Source organism: Protopterus annectens, chromosome 11.part0 (assembly GCF_019279795.1).
Source record: "Protopterus annectens isolate FY-2018-M chromosome 11.part0, PAN1.0, whole genome shotgun sequence".
Classification (NCBI taxonomy): Eukaryota; Metazoa; Chordata; order Ceratodontiformes; family Protopteridae; genus Protopterus; species Protopterus annectens.
In genome coordinates this window covers 540,227,288-540,251,913 of record NC_056745.1, presented here as the reverse complement: position 1 = coordinate 540,251,913, position 24,626 = coordinate 540,227,288, and the positions used below count along the sequence as shown (strand labels likewise).

General features: G+C 45.5%; 1 protein-coding gene across 2 annotated transcripts in view; it reads left to right on the top strand.

Moving 5' to 3' along the window:
- SSBP1 (single stranded DNA binding protein 1) overlaps positions 1-24,626 on the top strand; it is a gene marked incomplete at its 5' end in the record, with an annotated part of 1,088,662 nt that overhangs the window by 776,374 nt on the left and 287,662 nt on the right. For both annotated transcript variants that reach the window (XM_044088048.1, XM_044088049.1), the window contains 1 exon segment: positions 24,086-24,226. In XM_044088048.1, coding sequence (XP_043943983.1) covers positions 24,086-24,226 — 141 coding nt within the window.

The following is a 24,626-nucleotide window of genomic DNA, read 5'->3' as shown; positions in this document are numbered from 1 at the left end:
AGTTAAAACCTTGTTAGACCATTGGTATTAGGATTGAATTCACACAATATAATGGCACTTTGATTTGTCTTTGTGGGAGGCATCTCATTGATTTTCTTCTGAATTATTTTGATAGGTGATGGAATGTGTAACTTTTAAGGAAGTTTAGGAATGTGCAACTTTTAAGGAAGTTTAGGTGATTGCCTTAGATCGTGACCTGGTATTCAATTTAGTGGTTGTCATTTATTTTATTTAACATTTATTAACTGGAAAAGTACACTTGGAACAAAGCCAATTTTCAGTGGAGGCCCGGGTAGAAATGCTCCAAATACATGTCTTTAATGTGGGAGGAAACCGGAGTACCCAGAGGATACCCACACGAACGCAGGAAGGACATGCAGACTCCACCCAGAAGGCACCCCAGCCGAGAATCGAACTGGAGAACCTCTTGCTGAGGCGACAATGCTATTGCTGCACCACTGCACCATCCTGTATCATCCTAAGTTAAGGAGGGCTCACAGGCTAAGGAAAAGGAAATTAGTGTTATTTTAATTACTGTTCTGTGGCTGAGAAGGATGGTCATCTCAAGTGCTACACATGAGCATGGAGGACTGGTACTAATGCTAAGAGTTATGAAATCTCAATAAAATGGGTCCTTAGTGCACCCTAATCTAAAGGCCCTCAGGCTAACAGCATGGATGCTTTCAGTCTTACACCTTTCAAGAACCAGTTTGTGGAAATAGTACCTCACATTATACAAGAAGTCTGGAAGCCAAATAGGTTCTCTCCTTGGTGTAGCTCTAAGGGTATCTTTTGCATAGACTCTACATAATCTGGTGGTATTTTTACATAGCAGAACTTGTTAGAACACAGCGTCTAGCTCTTGTGTTCTGGCTGTTTGGACTGCTGAACCCCTTTGTCTGTGCATTGTACATTCAAGCAGTTCTTGAAAGGGCTGCTGCACCTGAATCACCCAAAAGTTAGTACCTCCTCTCTAAGCCTTCAGGTTTATGGTGGAAAATCTCTAGCTGTTAATGAGCCCATTTTTTCATGATAACTTTGTTCTGGTGCAAGTGATGGCCAATCTCCCAGCTATTGGTAAAAGGCTTGTAAAAGTCAAGTTAAGGTTTAGAATCTGTCCTGTTTGCACTATTTTGAGTCATAAAATCATAAAAAAAACTTTGGAAAGATGAGCAAAGATGAACTTTTCTAGAACAGCCGTTATGACAGTAACCTTCAAGGACATCTTAACCTAACGTGTGAGAAGCTGGTTATTGCGGGGCAGGCTTTGGCACTGCTGTCTTGCAGGGAATGACATCGCAACCAACCTTCCTTTATTGAGGTAACCAAATGCTTTAGTAGTTTTCTCGGTTCATGAGTGTTTGCTGCATGTGATCATTGAGGAAAATAGCACAAGTATGGGATACTCAAGTATCAGTGGTGTAGTGTAAACTTACCCCTGGGGTTGTCCCTTGCTTTTCCTGGAGGTGAAGAATAGAGGAGTTCATAGGTTCATAGGTTGGTACTAGGCTATCAGCCCTAGGGCCTATACAAGCCTAGCCATAACAATTCCCTGGCTATTTCTTCCCACATTATTTACTTTCCTGTACCCCTGTCTAGCAGGGCGACTGATGTGATCCCTGGGGTGAATTTCCTTTCTCCCATCCAATTGTCAAGGTTCCTCTTGAAGAGGTCCAAAGAGGCACTCTGCTTGACATGTATGGGCAATCTATTCCAGAGTCTGGGGAGTCTCTGGGTCAGGAACCTATCCCTCCAGCATGTTTTGTTTATTGTGCTGACAAGGTTTAGATCCTTGGAGCGTGTAGCTCTGAGAGATTGGGATTTCTTTAAGTGTAGCATGTCCAACAGGTCTGGGTTTGACATGGCCTTGTATGTTAAGCAGAGATCGCCTCTGAGCAGATGATATGCGACAGAGTACAGCTGGAGTTTTTTTAAGGCGGTCAGCGTAGGGCATCTGCTTTAGGCCTGTGATTCTTTTAGTGAGGTATTTCTGAGGCCTTTCCAGTTGTTGCAGATGTCTTGAGAGGTACATACCAAATGGGGCGTATTCTATAATGGGTCTAATGAGGGATGAGTACAGTGGGACAATGACCTCCTTTTTTCTGGATGAAAAGCCCTTCGTGATGAGGTGTGCCACATAGAAGGATTTCCTGACTGTTGTGGCGATGTGGTTATCGAAGGTGAGACCACTGTCCACCTGTGTCCCTAAGTCTCTTATCACACTTTCTGTGTTTAGTGTACTGCCACCTATATGGTAATTCATGGATACATGTTTTTTCCCGAAGGGGATAACAATACATTTCTTGGCATTGAGCTTGAGCCCATGGCTCTGGCACCAAGCATCTGTTTCTGTAAGGCACTTTTGTAGAGTATCCACATCATTTGGGGATTCAATAATGTCTCCCAGTTTGCAGTCATCTGCAAACTTTGTTAGCCAGAGTCCCTTAGTGTTGACCTGTACTTCAGAGTAGTAGATGCCAAACAAGAGCGGCCCCAGGACTGAACCCTGAGGTACTCCACTTGTCTGGAGCTGGATTTAGAGTCGGCTACTTTTTACAGTGTGGGTTCTATCAGTAAGCCATTTAGCAACCCATTGGGTGACATAGGGATAGGGATTAATGCCCAACTTAGTAAGTTTATCTATGATTCCAGAGTTGGGGGATGGTGTCAAAGGCCTTGGCAAGGTCTAGATAGGCCTTGTGGACCACCTTACCCTTGTCCATGGCTCTGGAGACTGATTCAAATAAGTCAATCAGGTTCAGGAGACAAGATCGGCCCTTCACAAACCCAAACTGGGTGGGGTCCAGTGTTTGAAGGTTGCCAATGTCTTTCAGTTCCATGATAATACGCTCCATGGCCTTGCAGATAAGGCTTGTCATACTGATGGGACGGTAGTTTCCGGGATCCAAGGTGGATCCCCCCTTGTGGATTGGGATAACTGTAGCTCTGCGCCGCTCACTGGGCACGAAACCTGAGGTGAGGCTATGATTAAACGTGACACTTAGTTGAGGTGCCAGTTCATATTGTAGTTCATGTAGTACACAGCCCGGGATGTCATCTGGTCCCATGAATGCTGTATTCTTGGCTTTAGAGAGTGCGTTTTGTACCTGTGTGGCCGTTATTACTGGAATTTGGCAATCTTCCGGTATTGAGATGGGCCATTTAGGGGGTGAGAGGGGGTGAAGTTGGCACTGAATCGATCTGCCAGGATATTGGCAATATCCTTCGGATCACTATATTTAATGCCATTCTGTTTCTGCTCAGAGCAGATCTGAGCATTGCCATTTAGATTCTTGACATAGTTATAGAATGCTTTGTGGTTGTCTTTGCAATCTTTGGCAATTTTATTTTTGTAACTAGCTTTGGAGGATTTTATGAGGCATCTCATTTTCTTACTGAGGCTAGTAAGGGAGTTTTTTGCATCCTGGGATTTTCCTCTTTTCTGCAAAAGTTCCTTCATTTTGTTGTAAAGTTTGTTTATGGCAGGGGACCACCAGATTGGCTTCCTTTTTTTGGATGAGAGCATTTTGGTTCCATTTGGGATGGCACGATTCATGCATGAGTGGATGTGCTCGTACAGTGCCTTAGTGTAGGATTCAGCCGTTGAACTTTCAGTTCCCGTCTGCATGGGTGTCATGAAGTTTGTCACTTCTGACTTGAGTAGCATGAAGTTGGCTTTGGAGAAGATGTTCTTCATCTCACATTGCTGCAGTCCTAACACTTGGGTAGTCCGCTGTCCCTCGGTCGGCCCGAATATCAGAGTATAAGGCTGACGTCGGTCAAGGCGCATTTGACTGACATCAGAACGTCAGGGTACAAATGCGCATGACCGACGTCATATCCCCAGTCTTTTTTGCCGCATGGTCCGATGCAGAAGCAGTGTTGCAAGTGCCGTTCGGCGTTCTGAAAGTTTTCGAATTCGGAGTTTCAGACCGAAGTCAGAGTTGGTTAAGTACTCGCTGGGGAATATTTTGTTTTTTCTTGCCTCAGTGGTTTACCGGATGTCAGAAAAAGTGAATAACTGTATTTCTTGTGGGAAACAGATACCGCATAGGGATTACCATAATTTGTGTATACCTTGTTTGGGACCTGAGCACGACAAGTTGGGTGTCGCTGTGCTAGGTTCAATGAACGCACTATAAAGCCAAGGTTGGATTGTGCCAGGTTGGTCTTTGGGAAGCAGTGCAATTACAATATGCCGCCGGATGCTCGGCTGGCTTCCTCTAAGAAGCGCAAGGACAAGGCAGTTAAACCTAGGTTAGAGGAGTCGTCCAACCGGACGCCGTTCTTTAGAGGCGCCAGTGGAACCGTGGTTCCACGGAGGCCTCTCTGGAGTCCCAGGGAGAAACTTTGTTTTACAGGATGTGGCCTCCCAGGAGGCAGGTCAGGCTGTAGGGGCTTCTCAGATAACTGTACTCCCCTCCCTTCCTAAGGTGTCTAGGCCCCCTCTTTCTGCTTCCAAGGCTTCTCCTAGAGGCAGGTCTAGTTTAGCTTCTGTGGGTGTCGCTCCTAGTTCTTCAGGTTCTGTGCCCAAGAAGCACATGCTTAAAATGGCAGAAGATTTAATTACTTTAATTAGAGGCTCTATGCCCCCTCCTGATAAGAGGCCTAGGATGGAACCAGTGTTGGGGGATTATGAGCAGGCTTTGGATGTGTCTGAGTCTTCGGCTGAAGACTTGCAGGAGTATTCTCATTATTCTGATTCTGATGTGGATGATTCTACTCCTTCTGCTTCTCCTCCTGAGGATTTTTCTCTTTCAGAGACCCTTCACTCCATGAGAGAGCATTTTAAATGGGAAGGTCAGGACTTCTCTGATTCCAGGAAAAGGCTTAGGGAACTTTTGTTTTTACCCCAGCATAGGCCTTTGGCTATACCTCCTGTTCTGAATGTGGTGGAAGATGTGTTTGCAGAGGCTTCTCTTAATCCTGATTCTTTGCCTCCTGCTCCTGTTAAACCAGATAGGTATTACAGGGTGCCTGAAGCTCATAAGTATCTTTTTAAGAGTCCTAGGGCAGACCCAGAAACTGTTAGCCAGGGGCCTAAGGGTGTTGAGGCTTCTGTTGTCAAGAATCCGGTTCCTGCAGATAGAGGCCAGGGCCTTGGATAGGTGGGGAAAAAGTTTATACTTCTTCCACTCTAGCCATGAGAGCTTTGAATTGCCAGTTTCACATGTTGAAATATCAAAATTATCTCCTTTCACAGTTGAAATCTAAGGTTGATGCTCTGGCGGAAGGTATTGATTGTAAAGAGTTACAAGATTTAGTGCATGTTTCTGAGCAGGTAGGTAAGCATTCTTTGCAATGTGGTTTTGATGCTGTACAGGCCTCGTCTAGGGTGGCTGCCACTGGGTCAGTTCTTCGCAGGCATGCCTGGCTGAGGGATCAAAATTTATCTGACAGTGTTAAAACTAGGATTTTGGATGCCCCTTTGCAATCAGATGTCTTGTTTGGTTCTCCTGTTGAGGCAGTTTTAAAGAAAATGGAAGACAAGGCTAAGTCTATGCAGACTGTTAAAGATTTTTTGCAGGTTCAGCCTCCAAAGTTTAGTAGAAATTGGCCTACTAAGGGGTGGACGTATCCTTCTTATGATTCCCAGTCTAGGGGTAGATCTAGACGGGGCAGAGGTCAGGGCTCTTTCAGGCCTAGAACAGGGAGTTCTCCTGCACAGTCTTCGGGTGAGGGCAGGGGTCAATCCTTTCGTAAACAGACCCAATGACCTACCTTTTCAGCTGCCAGAACCTTCTCGCCTGGCAGCACCTTTGGGAGGAAGGTTAGCACTTTTCAAAGAAAATTGGAGTTTGATTACCCAAGACAGATGGGTATTGGATATCATACATCACGGTTACAGGTTTTATTTCCATACCTTGCCTCCTTTCAAAGGCATGCCAGACATTCCTCCTCAACAAAGAATAGAGGCTCACAAGCAAATTTCTCTGTTACTCCAAATAGGGGCCATACAGCCGGTTCCTATGCCAGAAAGGGGCCTAGGATTTTATTCTCGCTTGTTCCTTGTACCAAAAGGGGACACGTGGAGACCAATTTTGGATTTATCTATCCTCAACACTTATCTGGACATTCCCAAGTTCAAAATGTTGACGTTACAACAGCTTTTACCTCTGCTGGGCAAGGATCACTGGATGGTAACTTTGGATCTCAAGGAGGCTTACCTTCATGTTCCTATCAGGCTAAGTTGCAGGAAGTATCTGCGTTTTGGACTGGGACTTCTCACTATCAGTTCTCTGCATTGCCCTTTGGCTTATCTGCTGAGTCCAGAGTATTTACAGAAATTCTGGCTCCAGTGATAGCTTTCTTCAGGCTAAAAGGAATTCAAATCTATCCTTATTTGGACGATTGCCTGATTCTGGCTCAAGGAAGGGACGAGCTTCTTCGTCATTTGGAATATGTGATAGCAGTGCTAAGATGCCTGGGGTATTCTGTGAACGAAATAAAGTCCAGTCTAGTACCCTCTCAAGACATGTGCTTTCTGGGTGTAAGACTGAATACAGCATCCCAGATGGCCTTTCTAACCCCGGACAAACAAAAGAATCTTTCACTTTACTTCCATCATCTATCTCTTCAGTCCGGGCTGACTGCAAGGACAGTCCTTCAAGCCTTAGGGTTCATGGCATCTTGTATTCTGGTGCTTCCCAATGCCAAACTGCATATGAGGAAGTTGCAATGGTATCTCAAAATGTATGGACACAGCACTGCCAGGATCTGGACACTGTCATTCAAATAATACCTTGCATTCAAAAGGAATTTTGTGGTGGGCTCAGGAATGTCACCTAAACAAGGGACTCTCTGTGACCCGGCCAGAGGCGAGTCAAATTTTAACGACAGATGCCTCAGACAAAGCTTGGGGAGCTCATCTAAACGGAAAGTGGATACAAGACAAGTGGCCTGTCAGACTACAGCATCTACATATCAACTTGAAGGAGATGTTAGCAGTCCAGTTTGCATTAATAGCTTTCAAGGATTTACTTCTTCCAGGGCAGGTGTTGATTCTAACAGACAACACAACTGTCATGTGGTACATCAACAAGCAAGGGGGAACTCATTCTTATCCTCTATGCAGGCAAGCAATGATTTTGTGGGAGGCTGCTCTCAGTTTACAACCAAGTCTTCAGGCAAGGTTTCTGCCGGGAGCACAGAACTCCTTAGCAGATGTGTTAAGCAGACAAATCATGGATCCCCACGAGTGGAAACTGGATCTTCATGTATTTCAGAAATTGACAGTGTCCTGGGGAACTCCAGACATAGATCTGTTCGCTTCTCCACTAAACCACCAGCTGCCAAAGTTTTGCACAAAGAGGTTTCATCCCACAGCTTGGAAAGTGGATGCTCTTTCTTTCAGTTGGAAAAATCTTCATGTGTATGCCTTTCCACCTCTGCCTCTCCTCCCAAAGGTACTTCTGAAGGTCAGACAGGACAAGCCAAGGATGATTTTGATAGCTCCAGATTGGCCTCGACAGCACTGGTACCCATTACTGAGAAGTCTAGTACGGAAGCCTCCATGGCCTTTGCCTTTGATTCCACATCTGTTGTCCCAGGAGGACAGTCATTTGCTCAATGTCAAACTTCACTCTCTTCACCTAACAGCCTGGCATATTCTGTTTTAAACCATAGAGGGTCTCAACTTCCACAACAAGTTTTGAATGTGATTTTGGAAGCTAGAAGGCCTAGTACAAGGAAAGTGTACGCAGATAAATGGAAGAGATTTTTATTTTGGAGTGCAGCTATGGATTTGGATGTTTCTGAGCCTGATTTAAGTGTGGCTCTTCAATATCTTACTGAGTTATTGGACAAAGGTTTGTCCTTCTCTTCTATTAAGATTCATGCTGCAGCAATTTCAGCTCACTACGACTGTGACCCACCATTGTTTTCTCATCCTTTGTTCAAACAATTTCTTAGAGGGGCAAAGAATATAAGACCCCCAATGAAGGGCTCCTACTCCTGCTTGGGATCTCAATTTTGTGTTGGAGAAACTCACTCTACAACCTTTTGAGCCTGCAGCTACTGCTGAGTTGAAATATTTGTCATGGAAGACTGCTTTTTGTTGGCCATTACCTCTGCAAGAAGGGTTTCTGAATTGCAGGCCCTTATGGCAGTTGAGCCTTTCTTAATTTTCCATAAGGATAGGGTATCTTTATGTACTAATCCTTCCTTTATGCCTAAAGTGGTTTCTAGTGTGGCTTTAAACCAAACTATTCATTTGCCTACTTTTTATGCAAATCCCCAAAATAAAGGGGAAAAGATTTTGCACACTTTAGATGTACACAGGCAGTTGCGATATTATTTGGACAGAACTAAAGGTTTCAGACAATCTCAGCAGTTATTAGTTTCTTTTGCTTTGTGCTCTCAGGGCAAGCCCGTGTCAAAACAAACTATTTCTAAGTGGATTGGATTTTGCATTGCTTTCTGTTATTCCCATCATGGCAAAGAGATTCCAGCTGGGATTAGGCCTCATTCCACTAGGGCTACTGCCACTTCAACAGCTTTTGAGGGGGTGGCTACTAAGGATATTTTGGAGGCAGCCACTTGGAGTTCAGTGCATACCTTCTCTAGGCATTACCACCTTCCACTGTACTCTAAATCCAGGGCTGGTTTTGCCACTGCTTTGTTGCAGGGCATTTTGGCAGCTCCTGCTTCATTATAGTTTAGCCATCCTCCCTTACCTCTGCTTTGGGATTCTACCCAAGTGTTAGGACTGCAGCAATGTGAGATGAAGAACATAGTACAGTTTTGTACCTACCATAAATGTAGATGTTCGAAGATCCACATTGCTGCAGTCCAATTTACCCTCCCTCCTTCCCCTCTGTAGTTTGAGGTGGTTGTGTGGGTTGGGTTATCCATCTGAGGTATATGGTGTATTTTGTGTATATTGTATATATTGTATATATTGTACATATTTTTGGTGTTAGGCTGGTTGGTTGTTTAGTTGTTGTCTATGGGTTTTGACCTTTCCTTTTAGGCTCTTCTGACATCTGGGGCAAGAAAAGACTGAGGATATGACGTCGGTCATGCGCATTTGTACCCTGACGTTCTGATGTCAGTCAAATGCGCCTTGACCGACGTCAGCCTTTTACTCTGATATTCGGGCCGACCGAGGGACAGCGGACTACCCAAGTGTTAGGACTGCAGCAATGTGGATCTTCGAACATCTACATTTATGGTAGGTACAAAACTGTACTTTTTTTATGGTGGTTTCTTTACTGGGGGGTGGGGGTGGGATGTGGATGTTAAGGGTGATTAGGTTATGGTCAGACCTGACTAACGAGGCAGTGACCATAGGTATGGAGCATTGATTTCCCATGTTGGTAATGACCAGGTCTAGGATATTGGAGCCCGTGGTGGGACTATGCATTAGTTGATCCAGGGCATTGGAATTTATGAATTCCAAGAACCGTTGCGCAAAGGTGTTGGGACATGAGTAGTTTTCCCAGTTAATGGCAGGGTAGTTAAAATCACCCAGTATTAGGGTGTTTGGTTCTATCTTAATATTTTCCAGTATGTTTAGAAAGGTGTAGTGAGAATCTTGGGGTATGGTGGGGGATCTGTAGCAAGCTACAATTTGGATTGCAGTCTTACCTAGTGTTAGTTGCACTTGGAGAATTTCAGACACATTGTGTTGGCCAACTAGCCTGGTGGTGTGAATATCCTTGGTGAATATTGACACTCCTCCACCTTTAGTGTTTTGGTCCTGGTTTGGTGGCCGAAAAGTGTGGTAAGAGTTGTAGCCTGGTATTGCAGGGGTGCTCTCTGGAGCCTTGAACCAGGTCTCAGTTACTGCACAGATATCTATGTTCTCCATTTTTAGGAATGCCTCGAGAGAGAGTGCATTTTGCGGTTTAGACTTCTTCTAGCATTGACATTACCTTCAGATTTTTCATGCTTGTACCTGTTATGGTAGTGGTTTTGTCCTTTGAAGTTTGCCTAAAAAAGGCACTATAGGGGTGGCAAGAGCCTTGGCCAGTAACCTGAATCCCAGGGGCGATAGGTGCAGACCATCTCTGGCAAAGCATCGTGGTCTGTCAATCATGTCATCCCAGGCAGACAGATACTGGATCCCCTTTGAATGACACCATAAGCTTAGCCAATTGTTGAAGTCAGTCATTTTATCCTTATATTGTGGTATCATTCTTGGCGAAGGCAGGATGCTACTCAGGGCTAGGGTCATACCTGCCTGGGCCACATGATCCGAGAGCTCTTCCATGTCTCTTTTCATGTAGTGAAAAAAGTATTCCCGTAACAGACTCATTGAAGGCTGTCCCAGAAAAACGTCACCAAAGTGCCAAGTTCACAAATCAAACTCTTCAGTCCAAAAAGATAATTCCACAAGATTTAATGAACGAAAAACAGGAACAAAGAACATGGGTTAAGTGCTTTCATTTCCAAAAAAACAGAAACTTCTTTAGAACAACGTAACAGTTAAATTAGATAATTGGTTTATCATATCCAATTAATGGAAATAGTTACAAGCAAAGGTATTATTAGCAAGACATTATAATTATCAAAGTATTGTTCACATTTAAAAAAAAAAAAAACTTATCCAATACTTTAATACTCCATATGCTGTACTTAGTGCAAAATACATAATTTAAAATACGAAAAAGTATATAAATTCATAAATTCATGAATCATATAACTGTGCAATATGTAACTTAAAAACATAGTCATTGAAACAAAAGTACATATATAATATGAAAAGGTTGTTGGTTACATAGATGTACAAAAAATTATGTAGATGTAAATAAATGACATATATATATATCTCAAATAAAAATAGATGTGTAAAAATGATTAAATATGTCTATATTGAATAATTACTGTATTAATATAATGTAAAATATAATATATATATATATATAGTTTTCATGTAGTCCAGGGAGGTAAGTCTCAAGTCATTCACTCCAACATGGACAATGACAGAGTCATATTTGTACTTGTGGAGTGACTTGAGTGCATGCGTTATGTGGCGGATCCTGGCACCCGACAGGCAGCTGACTGTAATTTTCTCCTTATTCAACCTGGTGAGAGGGACATCAGTGTGCCGGACTATAGAGTCACCTATGACTAAGTGTTAGGTACATTGTCTTGCCTTAGGGGCTGTTGCTGGGTGGCACACTGGTGTTGCGAACTATGTGACACATTGGTTGTGATTGGTGTTTGTTTGCGTTTCAGCTTCAGAGGTCTTTGTTGCTTGGGCAGGTTACAGTTAAGGGCCTCTGCATATGTGGATTTAGTGTTGCTATATGTGGGTGTTGGTGCGGGTTTAGAAGGGCTATGTGTTGCTTGAGGTGTAGTGTGGGTGTAACCTTCTCCTCTTGACTGTTTAGCACAATCTTGGGTGGAGAGCTTTGCTTCCATTTTGGCTATGTAAGTGAATCTCTCACAGGTTGTAGTGTTGGGTGGTAGGAGGAGAGGGTTGTCTGTGTACTTGAGGCAATTGCTGCATTGCCCCAGTATGCCCAGATTCACCAGGTGGACAGGAGAAATCACCGGAAGCTGACCCTTGGATATGCCTGGTTTGGGGCTTTTTTTTTTTTCTTTGTAAAATATAGGAGCTGTTTCCTTAGCAAGGTACTTTGCAATTATAGGCTGTTTAGTGCCTACTGTTAATTTCTCCTTGTTAACAAGGAGAGTTTAGTGTTTGTATGAGTAAGGCTTCCTAGTGCTTTCCAGCAGGTATTAGAGAAATAATAATAATAGAGAGTAAATGCAGCCTGGTTGTATTTCTTGATCTTTCTCCCTTTTCATTACTTCTGCTTAGCCCTTTCACTAGATGGGAGAATTTAGTACCTGAACTGTATCTATTCTCTACAAAATGGTTAACCTCTTGTTGGGTGCAGATTTAGCTATGGACCACAGACTCCTCTTCTGCTTTCATCCTAAGCACATTTGCTGTGGATCACTACAACATAAAAGAGGTGAAGATGATGCAGGCTTCTCTTCCTTTCATTTATTGTGCATCAGAACAATGTTTTGAACAAGGAGTGTAGTTCAGCCCCACTCTGGGGCTGTCCAGAAGCTTTGCCTGCAGCGAATGTCCATGAGAATACTGTGGCAGCAGTGATCCATTTCAAAAATGTACTGTAACAGTGGGTGTGCTTATGCAGTTTGACCGCGCCACATGTCAAGCTCTTTCATAGCACTTCTGTCTGTCTATCCTTCAGTTTTGTACATTTGACACATGAATAAGTGATGTTAAGTTGTCTATCTTGCCTTCGTTTCTTGCTTTTTGAGATCGGAGCTGATCCTCTGCTCCGACTCTGCCATCTTCTATAGCTCGAGTTTACTGGCTCTAGGCTACCCCTTATCCCGTGATGCCTAGCGCTAGCTACCCAGATCTCATTTGTAGCTTCACCTGCGAGGTTCATTGTTACTGGCTCAGGCTTGTATAAGTTTTATTTAACTACTTTTTCTGTCAGATTAGGGTTTTTTCTGGTAGTTTATTGTTTAAATTAATAGTCGCTAACTAGTTTGTTGTAGTTTAGTGTATTTGTACTTTTCCCTTAGAACTCGTTTATATTTGAGTCCCCACCCCCATTCCCTCTTGTAGGTAGCGTCTTAGTTTCTCTAGTTTTTCTTCTTTCTGATTGTTAGGTAGCCATTTAAGTTAGAGACTTCCTAGATTAAAAACTATCTAACTGTAGTATACGGTGTGTTTTTTGTGATTAGTATCTGGTATTAGTTTTGCTGTTTGGCCTTTTGGCCAAAACAACTCAGTGAAGTATCTGTCTAGTTGTGGATATGTCTAAAGAATCCAAGGTGTCTGGATTCAAGTGTGACTCGTGCGGTTAGAAAATGTTTGACAGATGGGCACACTTCTTGCGTCTATTGCTTAGATGCAGTGCACCTGCAGGACTCTTGTTCTGTATGCCATGCATTTAGCCCAAGAGTTCTGCAAGAGCGCAAAAATAAGCTTATTTTGAGGGGTGGTCTTAAGCCGTAGGATTCACCGGCCAAGGCTCAGCCTGTGACATCTAAACCGACCAAATCGTCTGCTCCTAGCTTGGAGACCTCATTGGCCCAAGCTACCTACTACTTCGGTTCCGGTTTGAACCGAGGAAACTGCCTCCCAGTCGGCTCCAGCAGTACCTTCAGAGCCGTCACGGACGCACAAGAGGCCGAGGTCCCCTCTCTAGAGACTATACATTCTGCTCCTCTGTTTCCCATGTTGCAGAGTGACCGCAGTCGCAGATCCTCCCACTCTTCTCTGTCCTCTAGGCTCTCTGATCACGACCTGGAGAGAGTGGTCAGTAGGTTGTTTAAGTCGCAGGCACTGGCCAAAATGTTGTCCAGCCCTCCTCAACAGGTGTTGGCTCCGTCTGCTTCTATCGATGTTCCTCCTCCGACTCCATTGAGCTCGGAGCCGGAGTTTGTTGGGGTTCGAATCGTGGAACCGTCGGCTCCGATAACTATTTCTCCTTTGGTTCCATCTGCTCTGATACCCTCTGGTGCTATCCATTGAGGTATCTGGGTGCCGAGACTCCCTCGTCGGCTCAGAGGAGGCGAGTGGCATCAGACCCTTGTCCGACCCCGATGTCCTTCAAGGATGCATCTGCAGTCCTTACAAATGGGTTGCCCTGTCGTCAGGCAGCCCTTCGGTCGGCCGGATTCCAAAGTCTGGGTCTGGCCTCGGCTGGTGTCGCACTTCACCCGACGTCATAGCTGCAGTTCTTCGGGTATAAAGGCATCAGCCGACGCCATTTTCCTCAGTCTTTCTTGCAGCGTGGCGCCCGAAGCAGAAGCTGTTCGCAAGTGCCGGTCGGTCAGATCCAGAGATTACTACTTCCGAATACTACTTCGAAGACTTCTAAAAAGCTAAGTACCCCATTGGGGACTCTTTCTTGCCTCAGCCGATGTCAGAAAAAGTGAATAACTGTTTAACTTGTGGGAAACAAATACCTCATAAAGATTTCCACTCTTATTGCTTACCTTGTTTAGGCCCAGACCACGACGTAGCAGCTTGTCTAGCCTGTGCTTCTTTTAACCGACGGACGCTTAGACGTCGGTCGGAGTTTGCTGAGCAGTTTTTCGGCTCTGATTTTGCGATATTATGCCGTCGGATCCTCCGACTACACAAATTGCCAAAAAACGCAAAGAAAAGGATCGACACTCGCGGTCCGCGGTTTCGGCCGAAACCGCGGTTAAGCAAACCGCGAGTGTCTCTGTTTCGGCTGAAACCGAGCAAGCTGTCCTTACTTCAGCCGAATCCATGCCTTCTACCGAGGCCTCTTCTAACCTGGTAGAATCGGCCTCTGAAATCCAACCAGCTGTTGTGGTTTCACAGGAATTATCGGACACTATTCCCTTGGATGTATCAACCCCAGCACGTGGAGCTGCTAGGCCTCCTGCAGCCATGTCCATTAAGGCCTTTGCCAGGGCTAAAGCAGCCAAAGCTACTAAATCTGTGCCTGTTAAGCCCCCCTCTCACAGGCCCAGCTCCAGTTCCCACATGCTTTCTCTGGCAGAGGATCTAATCTCTTTAACAAGGGGATCCCAACCTCATCCAGACAGGGCCTCTCAACCACCTCCAGAGAAGAGACCTAGAGCAGAGCCCCCTGAGCCAGTGTCCTCGGATGATTCCTCTGATTCAGACAATACAGACCCTCCAGAGGCTCCTTTTTCTCCTTACGAAGACTCTGATGCTGAAGAGTCGATTCCTTCTGCCTCTCCACCTGAGGAATTTTCCTTTGGGGAAACCTTACATGCCATGAGGGAACAATTTCAGTGGCAGGGCCAAGATTTCTCAGACTCCAGGAAAAGGCTTAGGACCTTTTTGCATTTACCACAACATAGGCCTTTAGCTATTCCTCCAGTTCTTTCTGTTGTAGATGATGCATTTAATGATGCTTGTACTGCTCCTGATACTTTACCTCCAGCCCCTGCTAAGCCCGATAGGTTCTACAGGGTCCCGGACACACATCACCATTTATACAAGGCTCCTTTTGCAGATCCCGAGACTATCTCCCAGGGGCCTAAGGCAGTAGCATCTACCTCTGTTAAAAATCCCCTTCCCTCTGAAAGGGAATCCAGGTCCTTAGAGAGATGGGGTAAAAAAAGTATACACCTCTGCTACTCTGTCAGCTAGGGCCTTGAACTGTCAGTTTCATATGATCCAATATCAGGAGTTTATGCTTGATCAGTTAACTAAGAAACTGTCCTCTGATGAATCTTTAGATAAGAAATATGTTCTGGAAATGGTGCATAATATTCAGCAAGTTAGTAACCATTCTTTAAAATGCGGCTATGATGCACTGGAGGCTTCCTTTAGATCAGCCATGACTGGCACAGTTATCAGAAGGCATGCATGGTTGAAATAACAGGCCTTGCCGGATCATGTCAAGTCAAAACTATTAGATGCTCCCATGGATAAGGTCAATTTATTTGGTTCTCCTGCTCAGCAGGTGCTGAAGAAAATGGAAGAGAAGGCAAAATCTGTACAAACAGTGAAAGATTTCTTACAGGTCCAACCTCCAAGGTTTAGCAGGAACTGGCCCTCCAAAAATTGGTCCTTTCCAGACTCCTCTAAAGCACAGAGAGGCAGGAATAGGCGTTCAAGAGGCAGAAATCAATCCAGGGGTGCCTACAGGGGACGCCAATGGCAGGGCAACAACCAGCGAGGCACAGACGCAGCTACTACCACTGCAACAGGACAATCACAGTGACTTGGCTCTGGCACCGCCTACCAGGGAACAGATAGCAGCACCCTTAGGCGGAAAGCTAGCCTTATTTTCAAAAAACTGGCACTGCATCACAAGGGACAAGTGGATTTTGCAAACTATAGACCAGGGTTACAGGTTTCATTTCCATACTCTACCAGGAAAAAGAGGAATGCCAAACCTACCACCAAATCAAAAGACAGAAGCTCTAAAACAAATAGCTCAATTAGTAAGAATGAGAGCTGTGGAAAAGGTACCATCTATGGAACAAGGAAAGGGATTTTACTCCAGACTCTTCCTGGTACCAAGAAAAGAGAAAAAATGGAGGCCTATTCTCTATCTGTCTGCTTTAAACACATACCTCATTGTTCCAAAATTCAAAATGCTGACCCTACAGCAGCTTCTTCCCATGCTGGGCAAGGAGTCTTGGCTGGTAACTCTAGATCTCAAGGAGGCATACCTGCACGTCCCCATACGACCAAATTGCAGAAGATACCTCAGATTTCTTGCAGGATCAGAGCATTATCAATTCTCAGCATTGCCCTTTGGCTTATCTACTGCGCCCAGAGTGTTCACGAAATGCCTGGCATCAGTAATCGCTCATTGCAGACTTCAGGGAATCCAAATTTATCCATACCTGGACGACTGCCTGATACAAGCGGACAACAAAAACAAGCTAACAGAAGACTTACAAAGAGTAATTTACTTGCTGCAAGCCCTGGGATATACAGTCAATATAAAAAAGTCAAGGCTGATACCATCCCAAAGAATAACCTTTTTAGGTGCAGAGCTGGACACATCAAAGCAGATGGCATTCCTAACTGTAGAAAAACAAGAACAGCTTCCTCTCTACTTCTTGGCATTATCAAAGCAGAACCATCTAACAGCAAGAAAAGTGCTGCAAGCCTTGGGCTTCATGGCATCCTGCATAATCCTGGTCCCTCATGCCAGACTGCATATGAGAAAGCTACAGTGGTACCTGAAGAATTTATGGTCTCAACACAGGCACAGCCTAGAAACCAAAATTCCACTAATACCATGCCTGAAGCAAGAGTTCCTATGGTGGGCTCAGGCCTGTCAATCAAGCACAGGTTTGCCCTTCTGCAGCATTCAACCAAGCCAAACCATCACAACGGACGCCTCAGACCTCGGTTGGGGGGCCCACATGCTGGAGAAGTGCATACAAGGCCTATGGACCCAAGATCAGCTGCACCTGCACATAAATCTAAAGGAAATGCTGGCAGTAAAATTGGCAATTCAGACCATTCCTCCAAGAAGGGCAGTTTATGATAAGGACAGACAACACCACAGTTATGTGGTACATCAACAAACAGGGAGGCACACATTCATACCCTCTATGCCGGATGGCACTGGACCTATGGAATATGGCTCTGAGCTACAACATTCAGTTACAAGCAATTTTTGTACCAGGAAAAGAAAACATCCTAGCAGACATATTAAGCAGAACTACCACGGATGCCCACGAATGGATGCTGCACCCGGACATCTTCAAAGCCATCACAAGAAAATGGGGACTACCACAAGTAGACTTATTTGCATCCCCACTCAATCACCAGCTCAAGAAATTCTGCTCAAGGACGTACCACCCACTTGCTTGGAAGGTGGACTCCCTATCTTTCAGTTGGAAAAACCTGACAGCATATGCATTCCCACCACTTCCTTTGATGCACAAGGTGCTATTGAAGATCAAAGAGGAACGTCCAAGGATCATTCTGATAGCTCCAGACTGGCCAAGGCAACATTGGTACCCATTACTGAGGAGCATGTCTCAGGAACAAATGTGGACACTACCCCTGATCCCATTGCTGTTAACACAGAACAGCTACAACACCCTGCATCCAAACCTGAAAACTCTGCAGCTGACTGCCTGGAACATTACATAAGAGCAACTAACCCAAATTTATCCCAAAGGGTTAAAGACATTATCCTTGAGGCTCGCAGACCCTCAACAAGAAAGAATTATGCAGGAAAATGGAAAATATATCTCATTTGGAGTACAGCAAAGGAAAAAGATGTGTCACTGGTAAACATAGCCAACATCCTGGAGTACTTGGCAGAGCTCTTCCATACAGGCCTGTCCTACTCCTCCAAGATACACGCATCAGCTATTTCGGCAGAATACAGCTTGGATCCCCCTGTCTTCTCACATCCTCTGCTCAGGCAGTTTCTGAGAGGAATTAAAAATGTAAAACCTCCTAGGAAACCACCATTTCCAGCATGGGACTTGAACTTTGTGCTAGAAAAATTGACACTTCCTCCTTTCGAACCAGCAGCAACAGCAGAATTACAATACTTATCCTGGAAGACTGCTTTCTTGCTGGCAATCACCTCAGCAAGAAGGGTTTCTGAACTACAGGCATTAATGGCAGTGCAACCCTTCCTGATCTTCCATCAAGACAGAGTGTCCATGAGAACGAATCCTACATTTATGCCTAAGGTGGTATCCAGAGTGTCTTCAAACCAGGCTATCCACCTACCTACATTCTTCCCCAACCCACAGAACAGGGGAGAAAGACTGTTGCATACCTTGGATGTACATAGACAGTTGCGCTACTACCTGGACAGAACCAAGGGCAATAGAAAAACTGACCAGCTTCTGGTAGCATATGCAACAGGAAAGGAAGGAAAAGCAATTTCAAAACAGACAATTTCCAAGTGGATAGGAAATTGCATTAGATTTTGTTACTCCTACCATGGAAAGAAAACTCCAGAGAACATCAGGCCTCACTCTACAAGGGCTACGGCCACTACCACAGCTTTCTTACGAGGAGTGGCTACCAAGGACCTTATAGAGGCTGCTACTTGGACCTCTGTGCATACATTTGCCAAGCATTATAACTTACCTTTATACTCTAGATCCCGAGCAGGGTTTGCCACTGCTGTTTTGCAAGGGATCTTAACTACACCATAATCTCTTCTTCCTCCTCCCCTAGTTTAGCTATGGTATTCTACCCATTTGTAAGGACTGCAGATGCATCCTTGAAGGACATAGTACAGTTTTGTACCTACCATAAATGTAGATGTCCGATAGGAATGCATCTGCAGTCAGGATTACCCACCCGCCTTCCCCTCTGTGGTACTCCTAGGGTGTTTGCCCATCTTATAGCTAGCTGGGGGGGGGGTCTATTATGGTGTATTTGTTTGTATATATGTACATACATGCTTATTTTTGTGTTTGCTCTCTACTATTTGGAAACATTGGCATTTATCCAAATTTAGCCTTCCAAGAGGGCACCTGGGGCAAGAAACACTGAGGAAAATGGCGTCGGCTGATGCCTTTATACCCGAAGAACTGCAGCTATGACGTCGGGTGAAGTGCGACACCAGCCGAGGCCAGACCCAGACTTTGGAATCCGGCCGACCGAAGGGCTGCCTGACGACAGGACAACCCATTTGTAAGGACTGCAGATGCATTTCTATCGGACATCTACATTTATGGTAGGTACAAAACTGTACTTTCTCCCTCTTGGAGCGTTGGCGCAGGTGAGCTTGACTCCTATATCTGCCTCGGAGCAGTCTCCTACATCCTCCTCGGAGCCGTCTCCCTCGGTGCAGAGGAGGATTCCTGTTTCCTCAGAACTGGAGTCTTCTCTGCATCGTGGCAGGGACACCTTCGATGTCAAGAGGAGTGTACTGGCCTCTGAGTTGGCTCCACTTTCGACCCCACTGGCTCCGTCCCCTGTAGTGCCTGAGGCAACCTCTGCCTCTCTTCCAGGCCCCAAGCATGGGTAACCGGTGCTCCAGAGCAACCCATTGGGTGTTTTCTCTTCTTCCGAGGCCTCACCTCATCATTCAGAGGAGCCCCCTCGGAAGAGGAATTGCAAGAGGGGAAGCACATAGACTCCCCCGAGTCTGTCACTTTGGGTACAGATTTGGAAGAATTGGAAGGGTCCCCGAGATCCCCCTCTGAAGATGTTTCCTTTTCAGACATCCTAGAAATGCTTAAGCAGAGGGGGAACTGGAATGCCCTAGCCTCTACCGAGGACGAGTCTGTATTCCTGGATGCGTTCGGTTCCCGACCTTCCACCTCCTGGGTTTCTCCGCCTTTCGATCCACTAATGTCAGTGGTGGCTCGAAGGGCTTGGTCAGCCCTGGATACAGTGGAACCAACCCCGAGGAGACCCGGCAAGTTTATCGCTGCACCTCCTGATAAACTGTTCCTTACTAAGGGTTCTCCCGTAGATGCCGTGGTGGTAGCGGCAGCCACTTAAAAGGAGTTGGCGGAAACTTCTTCCACTGTCCATCCTCCTATCAAGGAGTCTGGGACCATGGATAGATATGGGAAGCGAATGTTTGCTTCAGCGACCTTTTCCATGAGGTTACTGAATTACTTATGCCATTTTACCAGGCTTCAGAGGGATCTCCTGAAAGAGCTCGGAGATGCCCTTCAGGATCCATCAGCTGAAGGGGCTCAAGCTAAAGTGGCTTCTCAGCTGGCGACCCTTAATTCTGTAGTCAACTCTTCCATGAGGCTCATTTCCTATGCAGCCGATGGTGCGAGTAGAGCAACAGGTACAGGCGTGGCACTTGGGAGACGCGCATGGATGCGGCTATAATTTTGCGGAACCCATTTAGAGCATCGTTCACCAACACTCCCTTGGCGGTTCCTTTCTTTTTGGACGACAAGTGAAAGACACTCGGATTAAGTGTGAAGAGGAAGGCAAGACTCTGCCGTGGGAGTCCATTTTTCCACTCCTTCCAGACCATACCCCAAGGGTCAGAAGAGTGGTAAAATGTGGTTTCGGAAATCTCAAGGAGCCTTGCCTGACGCGCGTAGTGATTTTTCCTCCAGGGGCAGAGGAGGAAACAACAACAGACGCTGCCCACGTGGCAGAGGGGGGTCCACAGAACCAGGGCAGCAGAGAATCCTTCTCTGACAAGCCCTTCATGCATCCCTGAAGGGTTGCCCGCCTCTTGAGGCAGTCTGGGGAAGACTTTCACTGTACCCAAAAGCCTGGCAAAACCTTACGTGAGACAAATGGGTACACTCAATCCTACCCGGAAGCTACATAATTCCCTTCTTTCAACCCCCCTTACCGTCAAGCAAATCCCTTCCAAATGTTCCACCCAATCCGAGGGCCCAAGCAGTCATAGAAGTTTCAAGACTGCTAGAAAGAGTCATCCAGGAAGTCCCAGCAGACCAACACGAATCCGGAACATACTCAAGGTTCTTTTTGGTACCAAAAAAGACAGGGGACTGGAGACCAATATTGGATCTCAGCAGACTAAACAAGTCTGTTCAAAGAGCAAGGTTTCGGATGGTCACGCTACAGTCCATTCTACCCTTTTTGGGTCAGGACAATTGGATGTGCTCAGTAGATCTTCAGGATGCGTACTATCACATAAAATTGGACAGGCGCTCCAGGAGGTTCCTTCGCTTCCGGCTGGGAGCCAGTCATTACCAGTTCAGAGCTCTGCCCTTTGGTCTTACCACAGCCCCCAGGGTGTTCACCAAATGCATGGCAGTAGTCACAGCTCACCTGAGGTGTCTGATTCCAGGTTTTTCCATATCTAGACGACTGGCTCCTTACTGCTACTACCAGGCATCAACTCCTTCAAGCCAGGGACTATACAATTACAATTTTTGCCCAGCTAGGCATTTTTATAAATTTCGAAAAATCTGCCTTGTTGCCCTGTCAATCTATTACCTATATAGGAGCAGATTTAGATACAAGAAGTATGTCCGCAAGGCTACCGCCAGACAAGGTGGCCACAATTCGGCAGCAAGTTCATATCCTCTTGCAATGCAAAAGGGTACAAGTCAGGTTGGTCCTTCAAACTCTGGGTTCTATGGCAGCGGCAATTCTTCTGATACCTCTAGCCCATTTTCACATGAATTCTTCAGTGGCTTCTTTTCACACAGTGGTCCTTTCAACAGCTCCCCATGTCTCACATGATCACGATCACAGAAACCTGCAAAAGGCACCTTTCCTGGTGGATGGTCTCCCCACTAGCGTCTCAGGGCAGACCATTCATGCAACCCCCTCCGGTTGCCACAGTAACCACAGATGCCTCACTGATGGGGTGGGGGGGCATTATCAGGGCAGGACAGTCCAAGGCACTTGGCAGCCTCACGAGTACCATCTGCACATAAATGTCTTGGAGATGAGAGCCGTGCTCCTAGCATTGCAAGCCCTTCAGGACTCTTTCCCTTCTGGGATCATAGCAATTCAAACAGACATGTCAGTGGTGTGGTACATCAACAAGCAGGGTGGAACCAGGTCCTACCCCCTGTGTCGAGAAGCACTCAGACTCTGGCAGTGGGCGATTTCCTCCCAACGATTTCTTATTGCAACGCACATCCCTGGAAAGTCCAACATCATAGTGGACAGGCTCAGCAGAGCTATTCTCATGCCTCACGGATGATCTCTGAATCGGGTAGTTGCAGATCTGATCATCCGCAAATGGGGACAGCCTTGCTGCGATCTGTTTGCCACCCCCTTCAACAGCAAATGCAGCAACTACTTCTCAGTTTTACTGCTTCCTGGTCACCCTCCCAGAAACTCTCTAGTCCACGATTGGCCTCAGGGACTTTTTTATGCCTTCCCTCCATTCCCTCTTTTACCCAAACTCGTACAGAAAGCTATTCCGTTGGGTTGCAAAATGATCCTCATTCCCCCTACTGGCCTCGACAGATATGGTTTCTGTTCCTGCACAGTTACCTCCTCTAGCAGCCCTGGACTCTGGATCTTATTCCAGACCTGCTGATTCATTAGTCAGGAGAGCTGCATCAATCCCTTCAAACACTCCAGCTCACAGCTTGGTTGATCCAATTCCGACCCTAGCCAGGCTTCCCAGCATTTCCCCGGCCGTGCATGAGATTATTGTCTCCTCTCACAAATCTGCTACTAGGAAGACTTATTCTAGCAAATGGAAACGTTTCTCTTTTTGGGCAGAGGCTAGAAAAACAGATCCCTTTTCAGCCCCAGTTCACGAAATCCTGGAGTTCCTAACAGAGCTTTTTCATTCTGGGTCCACTTCTGCTACAATCGGGGTTCAACTAGCGGCCATCTCTAACTTTCAAGTCAGTTGTTCTAATTTAAGCATGCGTCATAAGCTGTGTAAAGCCTTTCTCAGGGGGACTACTCTTCTTAGGCCCCCAGTGAGAGATCCCCCTCCTCCTTGGGACCTTAATTTGATACTAACCTCCTTGATTATGCCCCATTTTGAACGGGCAGCATCCTGCTCCATTAAGTTTCTATCTTGGAAAACTCTCTCTGGTAGCTATTACCTCAGCCAGACGTGTCTTGGAACTTCAGGCACTAAGTGTTCATCCTCCGTACTTAGTTTTTCATAAGGACAGGGTTGCTCTGAGAAATCCCTCCTTCCTTCTGAAAGTCTTCTCGGAAAATAATCTAAACCAATCTATAGACCTACCTGTGTTTTTCCCAAACCATACTAACAAGGCAGAATACAAATTACACCTTTTGGATGTTCATAGACTATTGCGTTTTTGCCTGCATAGAACGAAGGATTTAAGAAATTCGGACCAACTTGTAGGGGCAAACAGGGTCTTCCAGTTTCCAAAGTGACCCTGTCCAGGTGGTTGTCTCACATTTATTACCTTCATCTATCAACTAAGGAACAAAGAGTTGTCTATCAAACTGAAAGATCATTCTACTAGGGCTTTGGCCACTTCTATAGCCATCCAGTCTAGGTTGCCCATGGACTCTATCTGTGCCGCTGCTACGTGGGCAAATCCTCATACCTTTATTTCTCATTACAAGTTAGACATGGTCTCCAGGAGTAGAGCTAACTTTGGTTCCACTGTTCTGAAGAGTCTGTTCCAATGAGCCGCTCAGGATCGTAGGTGCTAGGGACACTGTCCCAAAAAGCAAGAAACTAAGGCGAGATAGACAACTTAACATAAAGAAGTTATGTACCTACCATAACGTTTCATGTTAGTTGTCTTCATCTCGCCTTCTTTCTTGAGTCCCCCCCCCCCCGCCATCCCCCTGTCCTATTTGGACCGAGAGAAGTTCAGGTTTCACTGGCTGAGTTTTCTCTGGTTTGTTTCCTCTACTGACTTGGAGATTATGACAGGTAGGTTTAACCTTCTGCTTGGAGGGGTTTCATTCTATAGCTATAGCTGGAGTTAGCTATTTCAAACGAGATCGGGGTAGCTAGTGCTAGGCATCATGGGATAAGGGGTAGCCTCGAGCCAGTAAACAGCTCTCGAGCTATAGAAGATGGCCGAGTTGGAGCAGAGGATTGGCTCCAATCCCAACAAGCAAGAAAGAAGGCGAGATGAAGACAACTAGCATGGAACGTTATGGTAGGTACATAACTTCTTGTATTTTTCCTTACTGAAATACAGTACTTTTTTTTTTCTAGTGACATTTTTTTTCTTAATGTCAAGTCATTTTAGATGAAAAGTAATATTCTGTTAATGTTTTCAGCTTTAAATCGTGTTCAGCTGCTTGGACGAGTAGGACAAGATCCTGTAATGAGACAAGTAGATGGGAAAAACCCTGTGACCATCTTTTCTTTAGCAACCAATGAAATGTGGCGATCAGGAGAGGCAGAGGTATTCCAAACAGGTTAGTAGACCAAAACAGAAGCATGTTCTGAAAGTCCGTTCTTATTAAAATGGGAGAACTTGACACAGCCTGTTTAATTTCCTCTCTTAACAGCAGTAATGCATATACATTACAGCTATGTTGTATGAGTTGGAGACAGTGGCATTGACAAAAAGGCAGGAGTAAGAGCTGGAAGTGGCAGAGTTAGAGATGTTGAGATTTGCACTGGGTGTGACAAGGATGGACAGGATTTTAGGGATCAGTATATTAGTGGGTCAGCTCAGGTTGGATGGTTTGGAGAAAGTCTGAGAGGTGAGATTATGTTTATTTGGACATGTACTGAGGAGGGATGCTGGGTATATTGGGAAAAGGATGCTAAGGATGGAGCTGGCAGGCAAGAGGAAAAGAAATTTTTTTAAAA